This window comes from Nanorana parkeri, unplaced genomic scaffold (genome assembly GCF_000935625.1).
Source record: "Nanorana parkeri isolate BGI_ZX_2015 unplaced genomic scaffold, ASM93562v1 scaffold33, whole genome shotgun sequence".
In the NCBI taxonomy this organism is placed as follows: Eukaryota; Metazoa; Chordata; class Amphibia; order Anura; family Dicroglossidae; genus Nanorana; species Nanorana parkeri.
Genome location: NW_017306301.1, coordinates 2,558,248 through 2,581,545, shown reverse-complemented (window position 1 = coordinate 2,581,545; position 23,298 = coordinate 2,558,248). Strand labels below are relative to the sequence as shown.

General features: G+C 40.7%; 1 protein-coding gene and 1 long non-coding RNA gene across 2 annotated transcripts in view; both read right to left on the bottom strand.

The window, feature by feature from the left end:
* Nucleotides 1–15,901: 15,901 nt before the first annotated feature.
* The window catches only part of LOC108797156, an 18,498-nt gene continuing 11,101 nt past the window's right edge, over nucleotides 15,902–23,298 (bottom strand). Inside the window, exon 3 of the long non-coding RNA XR_001941862.1 lies at nucleotides 15,902–16,072. This is a non-coding gene — a long non-coding RNA (uncharacterized LOC108797156). The remainder of the gene's footprint in view (nucleotides 16,073–23,298) is intronic.
* Nucleotides 20,665–23,298, bottom strand: part of SMUG1 (single-strand-selective monofunctional uracil-DNA glycosylase 1) — a 14,216-nt gene continuing 11,582 nt past the window's right edge. The window contains exon 3 of the mRNA XM_018568720.1: nucleotides 20,665–21,398. Coding sequence (XP_018424222.1) covers nucleotides 20,874–21,398 — 525 coding nt within the window. The 3' untranslated portion in view covers nucleotides 20,665–20,873. The remainder of the gene's footprint in view (nucleotides 21,399–23,298) is intronic.

The following is a 23,298-nucleotide window of genomic DNA, read 5'->3' as shown; positions in this document are numbered from 1 at the left end:
GCACGAACGTTCGTTTAGTTTTCTGTTCTTATTCCTTCGTTCGTTGGAGCAAAGTGACATTAGAGAAGGAGAAAAATATTTTTTCCCCCTCAAATGTCACTTTTGCTGCAAACGAACGAAACGAATAAGAAACGAATAAGAAACGAATAAGAACAGAAAACGAAACGAACGTTCGTACTAACGCTACCGAATTTCGTCCGAATCCGAATTCCGAATCCGAATTGACTTTCACACCCGAATCCTGAAAAACGAAATAACACAAATCCGAATTTAAAACGAAACAAATTTTTTGGCAGTGCACATGTCTAATGCATAGTCTGGCTACGGGCTTATTATAGAGGGCCATAACCCTTTGTTAAAAAGGAACCCCCCCCAGGCCCACCTGTTGAAGCGTGGCTACGAAAAAGGGCCAGCTGACCTTATCAAAAGCCTTTTCGTCATTAGATAGGATATCCCCTTTAATGATGGATTAGAAGATCCAGAATCTATAGGGGAAAGGTTCAACTTCTTTAATAGCAGTGGTTTTTAGCTATTAAAGCTCCTTATGAAAAGAAAGCTAAGAAAATTGCATAAAGTAAACACTCATATTTAAGAATTGAAGGAAAAGCTGTCCACATATATGGAATCTAAAGAGTATATACACTGTGCAATGTTTGAAAGAAAATCTGGACAAGGTAGATCAGGAAGTTAAAAACACAAAAGGAAAGAAATCAGAGGGATTTGAATGATTACAAATCGAATCAGGTATTTAAATGGAAGATAAAGCCAGGGGAATTGGATAATCCTATTTCAGTGGAACCTTCCCCGGAAAGAAATAGTATGGCCAGTGTCCATCAGAGACCATCATATATAGAAAGAAGAAAAGACGACAATCAGCAGAATGTTAGATGGTCACCAAGGGGAGTGTAAAACAAGACACGCACAAATATGTTTTCAGTTCAAAAAATACTGCCCCCAAACCAGTTAGATAAGAGGAAAAAAAATAATTTCATTATTATTCATAAATTACTGCCAGTACTCCTGGACCTGGTGCTTCGTTGACTGGGGGACGAACATGTCCACCTATGCCGCCTACTCCAACATATATGGCGGCTGCAGCTCCTTCCTCTTCCTGGTCAACATGCTGTGCAATGTATGTGACTTTCATCCGGATCCACTGGCAGTTCATGCGCCGGACCTCCATGGGAAACCGGCACCCAAATCTCTGACTTCAGGCAGCGGAGGAGCTTCCGCAGAACCCCAGGGCTGAGATCCAGATGGTCATCGTGCTCATCGGCACCTCCGTAGTGGTGAGTCCGGGGAAATGCAGCCTATAAGCTCCGTGCAGGGTTATGTCTCTAGGGCGGGGCAAGCTACAGAGCCCAGTGGCAAAGGCAGAAGATGGGTAACTGCAGTATTAGAGGGCACAGCATATTAAAGGCAGAAGATCGGTGTTGCAGCTGCAGAACTAGAGACTAGCACAGCATGGCAGGGCAGGAGAGAATGGTTATTTTAGCTGCAGAACTAGGGAGCCCATCAAGCCAGGAATGGAGAAGGTGGCTATTGCAAAGGTAGAACTAGAACGTCACGCGATGTTGATAGCGCAACCTGTCAGAATCTAGATACACCGTGCGCGCTGTATCCCGCGACTGACAGGTTTTGCAAAATGTCGCACAAAACGCACAGCAGATGTAAGTTCGTTATATACAATTATTGATTACAATGAAGCGTTAGCAGCAGTGAATTGGCTCCTGCAAGGAGAAAATGGTTTGGATGTACTACAGAAAAGTTTGGCCTTGATAAAAGCCATTTCTGGTATGATGGGAATTACTACAGACAAAAAACAGGGGTTGCAATGGGGCTAAGTTTGCACCCAGTTCAGCGAACGCGTTTATGTGGAAACAGAGATGGTATTGCAACATAAACCTGTGGAGCTTTTGATATATAAACACCAAACATAAATACAATTTTTGGATGTGGAAAGTTTTGTGGAAGAGGATCAAATATATATTAGATCTTATTTTAAAAATAAAGACAGAAACGGATTTATCCCGACTACAAGCTGCCGCAATCCCTCTTGGTTATACAGTATACTGAGGGGACAGTGCCTAAGAACCAGAAGGAACTGTACTAAGGATAAGGATTTCAAAGATCGAGCGGAAATTATAAAAAAAAGAGATTCATGCAAAAAGGATATAATGAAACATTTTTGCAGGAGCAAATAATAAGGTTGCTGTAATACAGAGACAGGACATTGTGAGGGATAAAAACAAACAAAACAAGAAACTACAGAAAAGAAAAATGAATGTAATATGGCCATAGTATTGGATTACGATATGCAATATCAATGTATAGAGAGAATAAGAAGAAAAGCATTGGGGTACTCTTCAATTAGATAAACAGCTAAAATACATATTTACCAGCGAGACCATAAATAGTATATGGAAAGGCAGACTCCTTAAGACAGAAAAAAGCCAAGAACATCATTGCACCCCCTAAAGTAAAGAAGAGAACCACTTTTCTACATATGGTGGGTTAATATTCCTGTGAACGATGTCATGCATGTACATAGGCATTTCAATATCATAAAAAGGAGGAAAAGTTTTGTCTGTACAGCTACCAATAAGAGAATAGACACTATGGATTTTATTTCTTCTGAAACTTAAAGGAGTTATCTATGGATTACAATGCACCTGTGGCCTCCAGTACAGTACTAGTAGGAAACTGCAAACATCGATAAGGGAACACATTTATAATATTAAAAGAGGGTTCAGTAATCATCTAGTTTCTAAACACTTTTTGGAACTCCACAATAAAGATGCCAAATGTTTACAGATTTGGGGATCAAAAGAATTCATAAACATTGGAGGGGGGCGGGGGGATTGGAGGAGACAATTGGCACAAAGAGAGAACTTATGGACATATAAAAAAGGAGCTTTGATTCTAGGGTTAAATGTTGACTTTGATTTAAATTGTTTCATTAGTGACTTTTAATGTATAGTATATTACGAGGTGATTTTCTACTGGAAAATGTTTGCCACCATTGTGATTGGTTTAAATGATAGATTGTAAAAGCGGTTGGCCGTAATATAGGATCTGAGCTTGTGTCCAAAGCGCGAAGCCCCTGATGAAGTCTGGGAGAGACGTAATGTACATAGGGCAGAGTAGAGCTGAGATGCCTGGTCAGACGCCCGGTACCTGTTTGCAGCGAGTGCGATACTGAGACAGCACAGCAGCAGCAGGAAAGGATTCGGTTCTGGGCTTGTTCTTTTACTGAATGCTCAGTCAGATGTTTTGCATGGGAGTAGCAGTTTTTAATAAAGTTTTCATTATTTTACCGGTCTACACTATGGTGGGTATGTTTGTTTATTTTGGCTGATTGGTATATGACTGACTGTTTGGTGGAACTATTTGGGGGGACATTCTCTTCTAAAATCCCTGGCAAGAGCGCTCTGATTGACATTGGATGAGAGACTATTAGACCTCCGTGCAAATCTAATAATAAGGTGAACAGTTTTCTTTTAAGGTGAAAAGCACAAGGGTGTTGTAGAAGGAAGATCACAGTGTGAAACATTACAATTTGGGACATTGTATTGCGTTGCAGTGTGGCACATTTTGTGGATACATCATCATATTTTGCTACACCTGGACACTTGAAGTGTGGATTATGGTTCATATTATGAACATTTCTTCGGCTGTTTATCACTGGTTGCAATATTGCTTTTTGCACACTTTGTTATTTGTACACTTTATTTTGCACATGGAAGTGTGTATGTACCTGTATAGTTAGGGCAGTGCTGCTGCACAATACATATATGTGTATTGAATATTATCACTATGGTGGTTATTGCAGTGCTCGCAGCTATTTATTGGCGCGAGATACATTGTATTACTATTCTTATGCTTTAAGGGCCCATTCACACCGAACAGTTGTGCTAATCACTGTTACTGTGTATTTAGTGCACGCTATTGCACAATGCACCTGGCATACAGTACCATGCGCTAGGTGCATTGCCATTCATTTTAATGGCACCCCAACCCACCCTGTGTTGCATTGAGGTGTGGTGAGAATAAAGTAGTGCATGCCCCACATTTTCTCAAAGCACCAAAATGCAAAGTATTGCAGTACGACACATTGCACTGTAACTTACAGCTGCTAGGAGGTATGTTGGGGTACCAGTGAAATGAATGGCAATGCAATGCCCCTAGCAAATGGTACCACACGCTAGGTGCAGTGTGCGGTAAATGCACTGCAACGCGTGATTAGCGCAACACTTCAGTGTGAATGGGCCCTTAAAACATCCTTTACTGTGATGTAAATGCACTAGCACCCAAAAAGGGGAACATGCGAGTTAGATTTATAATGTAAGTAGGCCAGGAAAGCTATGGTTTGACTGTTATTAATACAACTACCAGGCTTCTTGTTAGCTCAGAGATATAGCATTTACTGCAGTTACTTGCACATCAGGGTTTTTAACTGTCCCTTAGTGCATTTTACATGATTTGACCTGTACCATGTATTAAATCTCTTTATCCATTACGTCCACGTCCATGCTTCCCTTACAGCTTCTGTCACATATCCATGTGAAATGTGATCAGATTGAGCTAAGAAAATCGATAAATGATTGCATTGTCAGAACCTGGTTCCCAGATCGGTCATGTGCCTCTGAGCACTTTGATAATATGTAATAGATTTGCTGCAACTTTTGTTTTAGGATCTCATCCGTCGTCAGATGGCCAGATTAAATCCAATATTATAATGCCTTTTGTTTTTAGGATGACAAAGGATGAAAGGCGGAACACACAGTGGTCTAGATAAAGGCTTGATGCCAAATATTTGATGGACAGAACACTTATTTAAGAAATGTGCTAATTAATCATTTGAGTTGAACCTTATGAACAGTTAGCTGCAACTAGCACGCCATAAGTAAAAAAAAAAAAAAAAAAAGTGCGTTATGTTGCACGATCTGCGCCAAATAGTTTTTTTTATAGAATGGCTTTGTCAAAATTTGGCACGGTGGAGATGTGCAGTATTTCGCCAGGAAGGTGATGATGGCGCAAGATGGTCAAGATCATGGTTACACCAAAATCAGATGTGCCATGAGACAATCCTCCACAAGCAGCAATCGTAGTTTGTAGGGCCCAGCATGTCCAATATAGCCATTTATTTTAAAAAATTACCAAATTTTGATAATTTACAGTAACAAAAAGTGCCAAATGTATGTTTTCCCCTTTCATTTATTTTCCATAGTCTGCATATGTTTTCAAAAAGGCTGTAATATGTATGGTTTGTTCATGTTCTTCCATCACAAGAATAGAAAGTGAGTGGAGCCACTACTTACTTCATGGCTCCTGTATGTCTGATACTTCACAGCTCCCGAATGTCTCTCATTTGAATCCAAATCCCTCTGTCCCTCTATCCTCCTCAGTTGTCCCTTTTTTCATCAGATGTATAGACCACAATAAAACAACTATAGGTTTAACCAATTATTTTTTGTGTATTCATTTTCCATTGTATAACTGGGGTGTGACTACATACTTTGTGCTGAAAGGTGTCCATCTTTCACATTTCAAGTTGGCAAGTTCGCATCTCACCAGCTGTCAAAACACGTGGACAGTGCCTGCATCTGATTGGATGGGATGGTGCAGACGCTGTTTGGCTGATAATATTCTGCCCCGATTTTTAGATTTTTCAATCTAAAGCTGGCCATACACCTGCATCCAATCAGATTGTTCAGGTATTTTGACAGCCAGCTGGGCCAAGTAGTAAGATACTGAAGCTTGGTCCAGTGGGAGATTCCTCCATCCACAAAGTTTAGCGTAGATGGAGAAATCTGTTGCACTTTTTCCATCGGACCATAGAAAATCTGCAGATAATCTATAGGTGTATGGCCAGCTTAAGGATGTCGGGTGGAAGCCAGCAGACAGAGCCACCCACTGAGTGAATTTCATCTGGTTCATCAAGAACCGACTGAAATTTGCTCTATGTATAGCCAGCTTTAATGGGTCTGACGAAGCTTAGGAACAGCGTGTGTGAGCACAGGCATGGTGGAGATTGCTGTGAGGAGTCTCTATGCATGGTGGCTGCGGTTTTGGAATGAAATTGATATTTGCTCTGTGTTTGTGTTTGATGTGAGTACATTTTACATAAATTATTTTGTCTTTATGGTGTGCACTATGATCTTTGTTTTATCCCTTGCATGAGTATTTCTAATACGGAGGGCAGCATCCAACAACAATCGGAAGTGATAGGTGCAATCCTGCCAGCCGGAGGGCAAAAGGAATTTGCTGATGCTAGACCTTTTTTAAGAGGGTCTTTTGGTCAGGTGAGCTGCTTTCTGAAGGGTGCATTCACGAGGAGAGGTGGAGTGTTCCTTTGAATGAATCTGTGTCATTAGCAGTTTTGAAGGTGTGGTGGAATTCTGACTGATGGAGAAGTTCATTTACTGGATTGGGATTGACTAACTGCAACTTTTTGGACCTGAAAGTGGAACCGGAAATGTGTTAATGACGAATTGTATGTCTAATTTTCACTGTTGTTTAGTTGCATACGTATACGAGTGTTATGTATTTTTGATGTATATTATCATTCCTAGCGCAGCACCTTTTTTCAAATGTTTTGGTTATAGTTAGTACACTATTAGTGCTCCCGGCAAAGCATATTTATTGGCGTGATGCAGACTAGTCTAGTCTTCCTTTTGTAGCTTTAATGGGTCCGTTTGCTGTAAACTTTTTTCAGCTTCTGAAGGATTTTAGGAAACAATCGCCCTGGCATCTTTTGAGATTTCAGCAGCGAAATTTCCCCAGCTCTGTCCACCCCACCATGAAGTTTAATTTTTAACAGTCTTTGGGAATTTTCCATAATATGAGGACTTCAGAATAGCCAGGACACGTATACACGTGGCAGATTCCAGATTCTACATCTCTGTTGGATTTGTAAAGAGACATAAGATTCAAACCACTGGCATCTAGGCTCAACTGAGGTATCAGTTTTGTAGATGTATTGACACTTTAAAACTAGTATGGTGACTACTGAGGCTTTTATTAAACCCATCATGGCTCCTGCCAAAAACTAATTGGAGGCCAATGGTGCAGGTTATCCTAAGCTGGGAGTTTAGATGGGAACTTTAATAGTCAAATAGAGAGTAAGCATAAATGGGCAAATGAAATCTAAAATTACTACAGGTGCCTGGGTACTATCTAAATGGCTAGTAAGTCCTGCTGAAGAAACTTAAATCTGAAGGACTTTTCCAATTTTGTGTATTGTCATAATTTAACTAAAGGTTGTAAAGGTGCACAAGCCGACAAAAATCTGTTTGGCAAGAATATAACTTGTTTTTCAACAGCCTGGATATCCATAGGTCCTACAAGTTTTTTGGAAATAAATAATGTTACCCCTGTGATTGGAATTGGATAAAAAAGTTCCTTTGGATGCCTTCATCGGGCATCGCCTTCATAGAACAACATCCTACATTGTTTTAATTTTACATTGGTGTGGAACTCTAATCATCCTTCTCTAATCTGTAGTCACTATCAGTAAGAAAACCAATGAGACATGTTGTTCAAGAACAGAACAATTATGTAAATTACCCCAGAAGTGTACCTACTGTGAGATAGGGCACAATTATGGGTAAAGCATGGGAATCCTTTAAGATCCCTGTGCGGTCATCCAGAAACATAAACAGAGACATTTATTCAAATCTTGTCCAAAACTATTTCCCCTTCAGGATAAGGAATTTTAGACTATAATTCTCATATTAAGAAAGATTTGCTTTAATACAGTTATTTTCTTTACCTTAGAAGAGAAAGGTTTACATACAGTCTAAAATGCAATTTGCATTTATACTTCCTCTATTTTTCACACTAAAATCCATAATTGGTTTGGAGAAGCATTCCTTTGTTTCTTTGGCTTTTTAGGAGATGGTGATTAGCAAACAGTAATATGATTTTGAGCACTTTTCGTTTTTTTTTTCCATTATAGCACATCAATACCAATGTACATTTTTCTGACAGGGTTAACAACTCTTAGAGGTTGGGCAGTTTGAAAAGGGTTAAGTCAATTCCATGTGGATCCATAGCAGATTATGAAGCAGTGAATTAAGTTAGCAGGGACTGCTGATTGCCTTTGACCAGCACACTGCACCAAAGGTCATCCATCACTTTTCCCTGACAGCACTCAAGAATGGCAGAAATAGCAGTGCAGTATCACTTAGATGGAACCTGCAGCAACATTGCTATTAACAACCCATGTGCAGATACCACAAACTGAGGAAGCCCATCTGGTCCCTGTGGTAGAGATATTGAGATACAGCAAAAACAGACATTGCTTGTGTTGGGGAATGTGAACGGCCAATTCTTAATAGTTTAGTACATGGGCATTATCGGTACAGCAAGCTAGGATGCAAGTGTAACCTTTGTCAGATGGTGCTCTGTGAGACACTGCCGGTAATGGAGGCTGCTGTAAAATAATGAATAGTAAGCTTATTTGGTCATTGTGTTTAATTAGTTCAGCCATTGCAGTTCCATTTAGAGGACTGAAATCTTAAACTTCTGCCAGCACTTATGTCACCTGGATTAATCTTTCCTTAAATTTGCGCGCACACACACACACACACACACACACACACACACACACACAGAACAATGCAAGCCCCCCAACAAATGGATAAGGGAACATTTACAAGTATCCTCTCTGATCACTATTTTTATTTTGTTACTGTGTAGCGCAGTGGTGGGCAACTACAGCCCTCCGAGGACAGGAGGTCTGCATCAGTAACTCAGTGGATAGAGAAACCAGGATTAGCATGACAGACCTAGTGGCTGCACATTTACAAGACAACAGTGAAAAAAAAAAATAGGCTACTTTTTTTTTTTTTTTAAAAGGTATTAACTTAATGGCCAGCTATCTGACATACTTCACAAGACAAGATGTAAAAGGGAAGAGATATTTCCCCAAGAGTGATGAAGACAGCAATACAATTCTATTAAAGTTTCTAACCCTTTCTCACACTACTTTGAGTGTTTAATTGCTGAGTGTTCTTGCTAGGAAACTTTCCTGCAATTTTGTCTTGACCTGAAACTGAGTGAGGGGCAACCATTCTAATGCAGGTACAGGGCAAAGTAACAGACACTCTTTATAGCCCACTTTCTACCTTCTCATTGCTCCCCACTACTCCGTCAATGGAAGTCCTTGGGGGAAAAAAAAAATCACTGGTTAGGAGTAAGCATGTGGCCTTCTATAATTCCTCCAAATATGCACAGTCATTTGGGAACTGGAGGGAAGGGCCTTCCCTCTGTATAAGGTAAGCTACAGACTGATATGTAGCATACACAGTGGAAACGTTCCCAGCTATATGTCCACTTAAAAAGTCGGGAGTCTACTTAAAACTCTAGGCTGGGCTCACCCCATTTTTCGACCCCCTTGCCAGCCAAATTTTTTTTAATGTGTATACCTTATTCTGAGGTCTTCAGTCCGGTCACATCACCTAATGGTTTGTCTATCACCACCAGTAGTGGCCAATCCTAAATGTTGGAAACAATTCCGTGAAGCATTCTTTTGTCTGCCCAGGGTAGCTTGATGGGAAACCCCCAGGGGGCATGTCCTTGATGCCCTGAGCTCACAGCAAGTTGGATACATGAGAATAGTCATCATTTAAACCAGAAGAGAACTGGTGCTGAACTGCAAAGCAGTGAGTCTGTGTGAGACAGCAGTGGCTATAGGGAAACTGAAGTGAGTGCTGGTTTTATTTTTAACTACTACATGGTATTGCTTATTCCAGGAGACTTATAGAGCTTTGTGGAGTGGCATTTCTTGGCTTTTCAAAGTGGACTGAATGTTTTTTTTTTAAATCTATGAGTGTTTTGAACCAGGCTGAACTGGTGTGGTCACAACCATACAAAGTGAATTTAAATAAGAAAAGTCTAGTTAGAGTTAAAAAAAATATCCCCACTTACCTATTTTGAGTGGAGCTGCTGACATGAAGCCAACCTTTTAATATATTTTACCTCAGCCCATATTCCATTGCTGTAGAATCTATACTTCTAGTCCCACTCCAGGTCTGACTTTAGTAAAAGCTGGACCCATAATGTCTCCTCAAAGTCATTCAGTGGAAGTCTCATATAGCAATAGAACTAATAAGTGAAGGGAGCAGAAAACACAGAAATGGGTTAAAGAGCCACAAATGCAATTTATACTAACTACATTAGAGTGACATTACATAATGTGTGTAGAAAGTAGGGACACCACAAATCTCAGAGCAATTATATCATATAGATTGTATTAAACTGTAACAAATCTAGTATATCTAATATCCCAGTCTCATATGGCTGACCAAGTTATTACAAAACACAACTGGTCATAGATGTTATTAAAGCAGTTTGCAGCAGCAGAATAATGCAGGCAAAAAGCTAAATACACATTTCAGATATACACACAACTGCTTTACCGTTCAAAGGCTTTGTAACTCTGTACAGTTTGTGTTATGATCCCGGAACCTTCACCAGACAGTACAACCATGCAGGCGACTTCACTTTTCTCCACTGCAGTGTGACTGTCATGAGAAAAGTATGGGGGCTGTCATTGCTGACCTGAGAATATTAGTCCCCTGGTTGTTATGATAATGCTTTGGCTTTAATGCTTTCTCGGTCTCCGACTTGTAACAAATATAGGGAAAAGGAATTCCGGCCCTTATTTACAGCATGTTGGTTCCTGGTGTGTTAATAAAAAAAAAAAAATGGAAATCAGACACAGCAAGGCAACTATTACTTTCAAGAGAGGGTGGGCAATAGCAGCCCCCATTCCTTTCTCATGAGATAGCAAAAAGGCTTAGCCACCAATATACTTCCCCCATCTGCTGATTGGATAATGAAAGTGAATCTCCATGTCAACAGGTTATCACTCTACATTCTCCATCTCTCAGCAAGCTCCCAGTGATAGAATGACTGGAGTGTGCAAAGCTGCAGAGGATCGCTGGCTCTGAATGATTCACCTTCCTTTTCCAAACCAACCCAACCCTTGTTGTGCTAAGGACAGCATGAGGCCAATATAAAGATCAATTCAGGCAATCCAGCTGTTTTTTTTTATACAGTTTAAAAACATTTTTATAAACAAATAACCACAATATAAATTGTACTTTTAATATTTCCCTGGAGATCTGCTTTAAATGTTAAAAATATGCCTAATTTTTATTGACTGTCTGATCAGGAGCTGAAAGCAGTATACAGGCAGATAGGGCCCAATAGGAAAACCAAAATAGGGTCTCCTGTCTCTGTAATCTCCATCATATAGGTAATTTCTCAAGCGATACAGAATAAAAATAATGTTTTCATAGAAATTGTCCAGAGATTCCCAAACTTTGCATACATCCATTTATCCAAATGTATTTGTCAAATTATATAGCTACCTGTATACATCACTGTGTGGCCACACAGCCCCCTGTGCTCTGGTCCCCATAGCAGTTGCATGCTCTGCCCTGGTTATAGTTACACCCTTGCAAAAGTCATCAGGGAACTCCATTTTTTTGCCAATAGATTGTGTTTATTCTATTCCAATAAAGTAGGGCTGCGGAAATTAACGATTAATTTCTCGATTAATCATTAATCTTTTTGATCGCTTAACATTTTTTTGATCGCTAATGAAAATACTCACCTCTCCGCCGGTTTCCGGGAGTCCGCTTGCAGATCCGGTGACGTCATGGACATCGACGTCACTGGACTCCTTCCCCCTTTCCCAAGTGGCTCCTTCGGCTAACGAAGGGAAGGGGGGAGGAGTCCGGTGACGTCGATGTCTGTGACGTCACCGGATCTCCGACGGGACTCCCGGAAGCTGGCGGAGAGGTGAGTGACACTGCAGACTTTCTTTTTTACCCATTTCTGCTAACCCAAGACCATAAAAAAAAGGAGCAGCATGGTTCCAAATGTAACCTTGAAAGCGGCCAAAATGTATAAATATAATTCTATTCTGCTGATGGCTACAAGACAACGTCTCAAACCATGGAAGCCAGCACCCAGCCGCTAAAAACGTCTGTCAGCTTCTTCATCAAGTTGCACAGCCCTACTTTTCGGCAATATGAATGCTCTTTATTGTTGACCATCTGGACAGACGTAGCGGCCACAGCTGACGTTCAGGTTGTCTGGGACGGAGAAGATAGGATCACATATTTCTCTCGAGTTTCTTCACTAACCCTCTTCCCCCATGGCTTTTGGCCGAGATTCCTCTTTCAACACTGTAATTGAATTTATTCAGAAATAATAATGGCTCGACATTAGGAACTGCACTAAAAGAGTTTACATGTACTTGCCAGGTACATGTTAAATACTCATAGCCGTATTTAAAGTTGTTTTAGCAAAGTTTTAAGTGGTTCCAAAAAAAAAAAAAAAACCACTGGCAACTTCCCTTTTTTTTTTAGACTAGCATCCTGTTATGTGGACCTTTCATGTCCGCATAAAGCCACATTGGCGTGTTTTAGTAAAGGTTCTATCTGCCAAAAACTGGTAATTCAGTTTTAAATAGTTGCCGACACATTTAGTTACATAGTCAGTAAGGCCTCATTCACACCTGATGCACATGCACACCTGATCACACCTATACACATAAAGCACAGAAATGAATAAAATGAACTAGGATCACACTAATCCAGCACGTTATTATTCTGAGTTGCCCCACTCAAGCGGCGGCCATATTGAGTGGGGCACGTGAGATTAATTACGTGCTGGATTAGTGTGATCCTAGTTCATTTTATTACTTAATTGCTGTGTTGTATGTGTATAGGCCAATGTAGTTGGATCTGTATGTGCGTTATAATTAATCGAACTTAATCGATTAAAAAAATTTTCGATTAATCGAACACGAAAATTTTAATCAGTAACAGCCCTACAATAAAGATTCCTAAATGTACACAACCACAAATGTCCTTTTCTTCTGAAAATAATAAGCATATAACATTTTTCTGAATGAAGTAACCTTGCTTCCATCGTGGAGGTAAAACATATACCAATCAGCCATAACATTTTGACCACTGACAGGTGAAGTGAATAACATTGATTATCTTGTTACAATTCACCTGGAAGTTGGTGGGATATAAAAGCAGCAAGTGAACATTTTGTCCCTGAAGTTGATGTGCTGGAAGCAGAAATAAAAGGATTGAAACAACTTTGACAAGGGCCAAATTGTGATGGCTAGACGAGAGGGTCAGAGCAACTCCAAAACAGCAGCTTTTGTGGGATGTTTCCGGTCTGCAGTGGTCAGAAAGTAATTCAAGCAAAGAAAAAAAAACAGTGAACCGGCGACAGGGTCATGGGCGGCCAAGGGTCATTGATGCATGTGGGGAGCGAAGGCTGGCTCCTGTATTCGGATCCCATAGAACAGCTACTGTAGCTCAAATTGCTGAAAAACTTAATGCTGGTTCTAACAGAAAGATGTCTGAGCACACAGTCCATTTCAGTTTGTTGCACATAGTGATGTGTAGCCACAGACTGGTTAGAGTGCCCAAGGTGACCCATGCCACCAAAAATGCTACAGTGGTCACATGAGCATCAGAACTGGACCACAGACCACTGGAAGAAGGTGGCCTGGTCTGATTAATCATGTTCATTTTGCATCATGTGGATGGCAAGGTGCGTGTACGTCACTTACCTGGGGAAGAGATGGCACCAGGATGCACTATGGGAAGAAAGCAAGCAGGCAGAGGCAGTGGAATGCTTTGGCCAATGTTCTGCTGGGAAACCTTGGGTTCTGCCATTCCTGTGGATGTTACTTTGACACGTACCACCTACCTAAACATTGTTGCTGGCCGAGTACACCCCTTAATGGAAACAGTATACCCTGATGGCAGTGGCTCTTTCAGCAGGATAATGCGTCCTGCCACACTGCAAAAATGGTTCAAGAATGGTTTGAGGAACATAAGTTTGTGGTGTTGACTTGGCCTCAAATTCCCCAGATCTCAATCCAATCAACCATCTGTGGGATATGCTCGAAAAACAAGTCTGATTCATAGAGGCCACACCTCGCAACTTACAGGACTTAAAGGATTGGCTACTGATGGCTTGGTGCCAGATACCCCAGCATAGCTTCAGATGTCTAGTGGAGTCATGACTCGATGGGTCAGGGCTTATGCGGGTGGTCTTAATGTTATGGCTAATTGGTGTATGTCCAGAGAAAACAAAACAGAACCATTGATTAAGCAGATCAAAACGGATAGCGGTAAGGTTGAATTTATTTAAGCACAACATGGTTTACATAGCTGTACCTACTACAAGGGAATACATATACAATGGACAGTTTTATGCAATCCCAACAGTACATTACAAGAGCACATAGTAATCATGCCCTTAGTCATCAATTTCCTGCTGTATGTCATATCTGCACCTACTTCTCTGTCTGAGAATATTTTCCTATACATACATTGATGTCAAGCACAACTTAAATCACTAAAATCTACCACAGACATGAGATGATTGTCACCCAATCCAACTGATTTATTTCAGATTAGACATGTCTATGGGCATCAGGAAACTGCAGCAGATGCCTGAACATTCTTAAGGAAACAGCGGTCTGTAATAAATATTTTTGGCCAACCCCTATAGCTTCCTGTAGGATTTGGCGAGCATTAGGGTTGCCTTTAGTGCCATAACCATGAATGCTCCAGCAAACAGAGAGTGCATGTTTGAAATAGCTTATAAAACATAAAGGCTGCTACTGCTGACCTTCAAGTACAAATTAGCTGTCTGACTATTTATGGAATTAATACCTGTTACTTTCGCACTCCTATGCATTCTTGTGCTGGGATAGTAAAATATTGTAGGCGAAGGATCAGCATGACAACCAGGCAAGGGTTGGTCTTGCCACACCAATAAACACTGCAAGCTAACCATTGGATTTACTGCAGCCAAATATCTGATGTGGATTATTATTACACTGTCAAACATCAGTGTATCCTAGAGACAAATGTACACAACCAGAAAACAGCTTTTCTTATGGCTTACCTATTACTGAATTGTGCGTTTTGTGTCTAGTTCTCTATTATGCAAGGCCTTGACAGCCCAGGTCAGGTTTAGACAGATCTGGCCATACATGCCCAGTCTGATGGATCTAGACACTCAACACGAACAAACTACTGTGTCTGCAATTGTTATGAGGACAGCTAAACAGAGCACCCTTGGTTGTACCGTCCCATGGATCCCTAGCTTTAATAACATGTTAAGAGAAAAAAAACCTACCAAGTATTACTCAAAATGGTTATACTGTCATCTTTCAATATTTACATCAGATACATATGATGACATAAAAATAGGGTTAGTATACCTCTAGCAACTTGCTATATTATAACCTACAGCATTGATAATACACTCAGTTTTACCAATACAACGTAAAAAAACTAATGAAAGCAGAATGGGCCTCAAAAAAAAAAGCGCCCAAAAATAAATTGCCGTTAGCAAGCAATCAGAATCATCTTTTTTTTTTTTTTAGTTTTCCCTAATCTGCACTACACAAACGAGAGCTGAAATCTGATTGGTGGCTAATGGCAGAACAGCTACTACCTTTTCAGGTACCATTCCTATAGGAGGCCCAATATTACTAGCTTTAAAAAGGGATTATAAACACATTTCAGTACAAAGGATAACTAGTTCTGAAGCTTTCACAATATACGTATGTAAGGCATTCAATATATAAACTGCATTCACCTAAAGACGTTACAATAATGTTTCCAGGCAGCTACCAAAATAATCTGCCAGCAATGTACATCATAAAAATAGAAAGCGGACTTCTTGCTTTACAAAAACGCACAAGACTTTCTATAAATACATAACAGTTGATAGGTCCCTAGTTAAAACACTGCAAGTCTCCATAGAGGTTTTCCTGCAGTTTGGACAAGCAGTCAAACTGGCAGGTAGAATCGGGCTCGGCATAGCAGTAATCTTTTCTTTTTCTTTTTAATTAGAAGAGCTTGGTTTAAATAAGCAATGAGGCTAGATGGGCTACTTTATTAGCACAATAAAACAGTCTGCCTGCGCCACTTGCCTCACTGCATCTTGCACACATATATTAGGCCTCTTAACAAGCCGCCCGCCTCATCTTTCTGCATTCCAGACTCTTCTAACACAGAAGGTGCCAACAGAACCGCATATGGCAATGGCAGAGATGAAAGTCACCTGCTGTCACTGAGGCAGTCTCTCCCACCACATAGTGGTGGCTTGTGAACCAGCAGAGGTGAAGCTGTACAATTTTCAGGAAATGCCATTTTATGCCAATTTAAAAGTGTGAATAGGGAATGTTATTTTACATTTCTGGGACATGTTTGATTCCAGTTGCACTACTGGATGAGTGAAAACTACGCACAATCACTACGGTGCCCATTTATCAATTCTAGTCACTGTATGATAAATAGACACCTATGTGTTACAACATTTTTAGAAAAAAGGTGTAAAACACAAAAAAAAAAAACACATGCAGATAGCTGCAGGAAAAGAAAAACAAAATCAATTGTCCAATTACCTAAGGTCATTGCTGCCGCCCCCAACAAATAAGCGGATGCTTAAAGTGCCACTGCTGGGTAGGAATGTATTGTGTGTATTGGCTAATTATTTGTCAAGTCCCACAAGAGCGGAACATTGTCCGTGCCTAGATTCACTTCTAGGAGATAGTCACCCGCACACCAAGGTCCAATGCATCAAAACGTCCTTTTGACAGCAGATACTCATGGCATCACAAGTATGAGCAACTTTTCGGAACCTATCGAGGTCCCTTCATTAGGCAAATAACAGTGACTATGTATTTTGCCTGATGAAGGGACCTCGATAGGTTCTGACACGTTGCTTGTACTTGGGATGCCATGTGTATCTGCTGTCAATAAAAGGACATTTTGATGCATTGGACCTGGGTGTGCGGGTGACTATCTCCTCTGCGTTTGGATTTGTGCAGCGCCAACAACATAATTTCAGCACCCTTCTGCATGCCACAGTGGGATTCCGGTTTGGTGTGCAATAGGATATCTGTTTATTGTGGATTTCTAGACACCGGCACAAAAACTTTGAATTATTTTGTCTTCCAAATGGCTCACACAAAACAGATGACATGCATAGATTATTAAATTAAAAAGCGACACTAAACTCAGGAGTTGAGTCTTAAAAAAGCAGCTATTAACAAAAATCTGATTTGTGTATCACTCAGCTGTAGATCCTCAAATCATCTCTGAATTGGTGCTGACACTGTCCTTCCTTCTGGAGGGTGGCTACGTTTGGTGCACATGGTCTGTGTGTTGTAAAGTAGTCACCACTCCAAGCTCACTCCCATGATGGACTACAATCTCAGGTTTAGTTTAGAGTGTATTGAGATTGTAGTCCATCATAGGAAAGAGCTTGGAGCGGTGGCTACTTTACAACACACACAGGGACCATGAGGAACAAAAGTAGCCACCCTCCAGAAGGAAGGACAGTGCCAGCACCAATTCAGAGATGATTTGGAGGATCTATAGCTGAGTGATACACCAATAGGGTTCAGTATTGATAATAGTTAAGGTACCTGAATATATTTTTAGGATTTAACTCCTAAAGTTTAGTGTTATTTAACTAAAGGCTGTTTACCTAGCACAAGAAATGTTCACTTTGCAAAGTGAATGTTGGAATATAAGGTGAACCTGTGCACACTCTTAATGCCCAATCAAATGCAAGTAAAATTACAACAGAACTACAACTTCAAAATAAATACTTGGCATAAAGTTGATTACTTTTCATTGTGCCAGCACGTTTTTATGGATTGAATCTTCATAAACAAAAACAAAAAAAAATCAAACTTTTGCATTCATTCAATTTCCAAATGTGCAACAGTCAGTATCCCACAAACTGTCAGTGTCTACCCCACCTGTCTTTTCAAAACCCCCATGTAGTTCTCTTGACTACATTGTGACATGTTTACGTTATCAGAGGGTGTTGAGTGTCAGAGTAGGCTTTCTTGCTACCTGCCCAGTAATACCCACATTGACTGTAGCTCATATTATTATGGGTGTGGTAAGGGGCACAACATATACATATTATTGACTGCCTCTTGCTATGCCCAAGCAAATACTTGTTACATGCCCCTTGCTGAAAGAGGAGCAAGGCATTATGGGACATGTATAGTCCCTTGTTCATTGCGTTATGGGACACATATAGTCCCTTGTTCAATGCATTATGGAACATGTATAGTCCCTTGTTCAATGCATTCCGTTATAGAATCAGAAAGTTGTTTGCAGCTGCTCCCCACCCATTGCCAACTAAAGGTGCCCATACACTATACAAGGGTTGTAAAGTATTTTTTTTTAAACGTACGATCTGCCCATCTTGGACAGGCAGATCGTACTTGCGATCATCGGCAGTCATCTCTCGATCATGTTAAAAACCAGCCGAAAGTCGTACGATTCTCGGCTGGTTTTCCAACATGCTCGAAATACAAGTCATTAGAAACGGTCGCACGCCTTCCATACACTGCATGATTCTCGTACGATCGCGGGATTTCCCGCGATTCTCGTGCGAGTGCAGTGTATGGGCACCTTTAGACAGAGGAGAAGAAAGACTGGAGCACAATTTTCCTTTTACTTCTTTTTAAGGTTTGTCCACCACTGTATTAAACAAGGACACTTGTTTAATACAGTGGTGGACAAACTAATATGGAATTCAGGAGTGAACAGGATTTTTTTTTTAGGAGCTAGCGCCATTGAAAATCTCAAACGTTGGCTAACTGGCTCCTGGGATTTGTGCAGCCCTGGCTTAATGTTATACATATGGATCATTGATAAGGGGTATTGGGCAGGGGAGTGGCATTGAAGTTTTACTATCTTGCTTACTGAAGTTCCGCCTAACAATACCAAAAAATCCAGAGGGATGTTTGTCAACCCATCTTTGGGTATTCAATGTGCACAAAGCATCACCCTATTCACAAACATTCATTCTTTGCAAAGTGAACATACACTTTCCAATATAAGCAGTTTGCTATTAAACAGCCTCTATCCCTTTAGTAAATCAATCCCAATTTTTCACTATGCACATATACGACTACATTTCTTTTGTCTGGAGCTCTCAGATGATTGAACAGCCTTTCATGATAAATGCAAAGGTTTCATTTTCTCTATAGAGTTCGAGTTCCACTTTAATATCAATCGACCAAGGTAATTTCAATTGGTTTTTAGCCATGCTACAAAGCCAGTGTCACTGCAAACTGTTTCATTAACCCAGTTTTCATTTTCATACACCTCAAATTGAAACCCATTGTTCTACCAACACCTGGTTGGGGATTAGACCTTCCAATGAAAAAAACTAAATCTCCTCTGGCTAACATCATGTCTTCATATACATTCTTGTTACCGTGGGATTCACAGAAGGCCTGTCAGCAACCCTTGAAATTTCAGGATTAAACAAAAAAAACAAAAATGTATTCACAACATCAAAGCTGCTTTCTTAAAAACAAAAAAATGAGACTAAAACAGACAATGATATTTAAGAATATGTTTGACCTAAACGTCAATACTAACCCTACTTCATTTTTAAGGGTTAAACATTAAAAAAACACTTCAAAATGTGCAGTCTGTAAACATGGGTGTCCTTTTTCTAAATATACAGCGAACACACTCTCTAGCAGAGTGTACACAGTTTGCATTGCAGATCTGTACCGTAAGGGCTGGAGGCCTGTAGTAGTCCGCTATGCCCAACCAACAGTGTGGAACAGCTCATAAGTCAGTGGCCGGCACAGACTAGAAACAAGGCAGTGACATCAACAAGTTGACTGGACAGAATATAGACAGATGACAGTATATGTCTGCCTCTGCAAAAAAAGTTGCATGAAAAATAAGCTATATAATATATAAAAGCAAAAAAAGAGGTCAAGAGCTATATTTCTAGCATAAACAGATACACAAAGCGGTCACAAACTGGATGCACAGTTGGTCACGGGGAGCATAAAGGAATGGTTTGAAGTCCTTAAATGGCACACTCCTTGGATATGTCAAGCGGTGATGATATGCGACTTCATTTTATCTTTAGACGATATCTCACCCTAGTAGAAGGATATTCATCCATATAAAGTGTAGTTGCAGGCTGGCTCTTATTTTGTACGTTGAACCAAAAAAAAAAAAAAGCATTAGAATGTAGATTTTCTTTGAGTCCATAACATGACTGATATCACGGTGTGGGGAAACTGCTACATTGCTACTGTGCAAAGACATACAGAGAAACAAAGTATGTGATAATGTTCATGGAGACAATACTACACGGTCTTTAGCTAGAAGTATCATCAGTTACAAACTATTCTACATTACATTTTCTTGAAGAACTAGGATTAACAGCGATTGACCAGGGAAAATGAAGGAGACTTTTTTTTTTCTACATTCATTACACCGATCTTGGATATTCACCTGTAGGGAATAGCAAAATTGTGAGATAAAGTAGATGATGGGCATCTACATAATCAAAATATGTCCATAAAAACCACAGGTGTGATTCTTGGGATTTGTTTTACACGACATGTGAAGGTCAGACAGGAATATTTAATTGTATGAATGATCCATCTGTCCTTCAATGTGTTCCAGCATCACTTGGCAATCCTGCACTACTGACATTTTCCAAAGGCTGTCTTCAGCTGAAAGTGCAGTGGCAGCTTAGCAATTGTTTAGAAAATGTTCTTTGTTGCGTTTAAAATGATTATCATTTTTTTGTTTAAAAACGTTTACTAAATTCTACATTGAATATAAGTGTCCTACATTTAGAATTCCTTAACACAGTCCGTTCCATTTCACTGCATCATTCACACAAGTGTTGACATTTGAAAAAGGCATAATGTGGTACAAACAATGAAGCAAACAAAGTTATTGATGTAGTGTAATCGGTAACCATGTAGTCTAATCGGAACAGGTAGGTCCTTTTGTCAGTCAGACAAACAGTGACAAAACTCCCAGGTCCTGGAGCTGTGTCCTTACCAAGATGTCCCAACCTTTGTTGGCTTGAGGATTCCTGGGAGATGGGTGCATTATACCCGTCACTGTAACATCTGATCCTTCCCCAGCAAGAGCCTTTCTAGCACGCTGCTCAGAAAACTTGCCCACTCCAACCACCAACTTAACCCCGAGTGCCTTGACAACTTGGCATAAGGCTTCATCACAGATATCCAGCAGTACATCTCTCTGAGCTTTAGGAAGATCCATTGGGGTCAGGTTTTTCCCTGCCTGGTTCATGAATATGAGAGGGCAGTGGTTGTGGACATAGCAATGCTGGAAAAAGTGTTCAGGCTGCCCACAAAGGGACTTGAAAAGACCCCAAAATCGTGCTCCGCTGACTTCGCTATGGGGACATTCAAACCCACGAATGGGCCTTTTTGGGTGCTCAATTTCAGGTTTATAAACATGGCCCTCAATTTGAAGCCAGTCACGCACATGCTTAACTTCCCCAAAAGGAACCTGAGAAGGGAAAAGAAGAAAGTTAATTGGCTGTCTACTAGACTTACCCCCTAGTCATTCATGCATAATAATAGATTTAATTTGCAGTGTTTGTAAATAATATATTGTGATGTAGGACATATTTGTAAACAACTTAAAATATTTACCAAAATGACAATGAGCAAGTCCCTTATGAACCAAAGCTCAAGGTGTAAAGTTCATCAGCCCCACATGATCGCACAATGATCTTTCTATTCTACATGCTCCAAACTAAAAGCTAAAATCTTAAATGGCTGCTATGATTATTTCTGCACATTAAACATGGTTAGTGCACTGACCAGTGACTTAAATTGACTCTTTCCTTTTCCCAAGCAGTGTAATGTAGATGCTTTGCATAGCTCCCCCATACCCAGAGGCACTTACTTGGCTATCTTCACTGCTTCATTTAGCTGCTGGGAGTGAAGTATAATACCCAGAATTTTCCGGCATGGGTGAACATGTGACTCCCAACCCCCTCCCCCAATGTGACAAGGCTGGTGCCAGCGCGGTCACACAGTGCCGTGCAAGAAATTCATAGGCCTCGTAAAGCTCTGGCAAGTCAGTTTAAAGCTTACAAAGGTCGGTCTTTCCTGGTTCCATGGAGGGGAAGCCTGAAAGGGAGAGTATAGGCTGCTGAGAAGGTGGAGGGAGTTAAATTATACTTTTACTTTGCCCTGCATGGGCAAAGAAATGGAACATTTTAAAGGTTCCCTACCAAAGAAATATGGGGGCTGCTGTTACTGAAAACATTTTAAAAATTCTTGTTGCCTGGTTGTTATGCTGACTCTCTAGCTTCTATGATTTCTGAATTACTAACCCGAAACAAGCAGATGTTTTCCTTCCCTTGCTCCATACTTGTTCCAGGTCCCTAACTCAAAGCAAAGTAGTCAGAGAAAGCCAGGCAACAAGCATTTTCAAAAAGGAGGTCAGCATTAGATGGCTATGTACTGACAGCTGTCTTAATAAGCAAACATATATGCATTGATCCTGCTAGTGAAAAATCAATTTTGTTTAAGAGATCATTCTGGCATTTGTGCATGATGTACCAAAAACAAAACAATCAATAAAAGGGAAGTGACTTGTCTTCTTATTTTTTATGCTTCCAGGCAGGGATGCACTGAAATTTCATCTGCTGAAACATATCAGCCGAAAATGGCACTTTTGGAAAAATTTGTCGAAATAGTGCATCCCTGCTTTCTCTCCCCCCCGGAGAGAAACTGTCACAGAGGACGAGCGGTGCAGGGGAGGAGAGCGCTGTGAGTGGCCGACATCGCTCCTCTCGCACCGCTCAGCCTCCTGTGACAGATTAGGAGAGCGGCGTGGGGGCGTAAGCAGCTCGGAGTGCGGTCACAGGAGGCTGAGCTCTCGCCCCGCACGGCCCCGGTCAGCCTCCTGTGACGGATCGGGAGAGTGGCGGTGTGGAGGTGGAGACAGCTGTCACAGGAGGCTGGGCTGGCATGCGGTGGAGGAGTCAGCTGTCAGAGGAGATCGAGCTCTCCTCCCACACTGCTCGCTCAGCTTCTTGTGACAGCTCTCCAGGGTGGAGAGCGGTACAAGCACTCAGCGATCTCCGAGTGTTTGTAAATAATTGAGGACATAGTATGTTTACTGTGTCCCCAATTATGAATGAATAGGAAGTGATCTACATCACTTCCTGTTCATTCATGATTGTGGACATGGTAAACATACTATTGCCACAAGTTATGAATGAACAGGAACACTTAGTATAGAGAATTCCTGTTCATTGATAACTGGGGCTGCAGAGAAAGAGATTGAGGACTCTGTGTTTTCAATCTCTTTTTCTATTTTAAAAAGGGAAATATCAGAGGTCTGTTTAGATCCCCAATATTTCCCTGAGGCTCCTAAAAGTAAAAAAATAAAT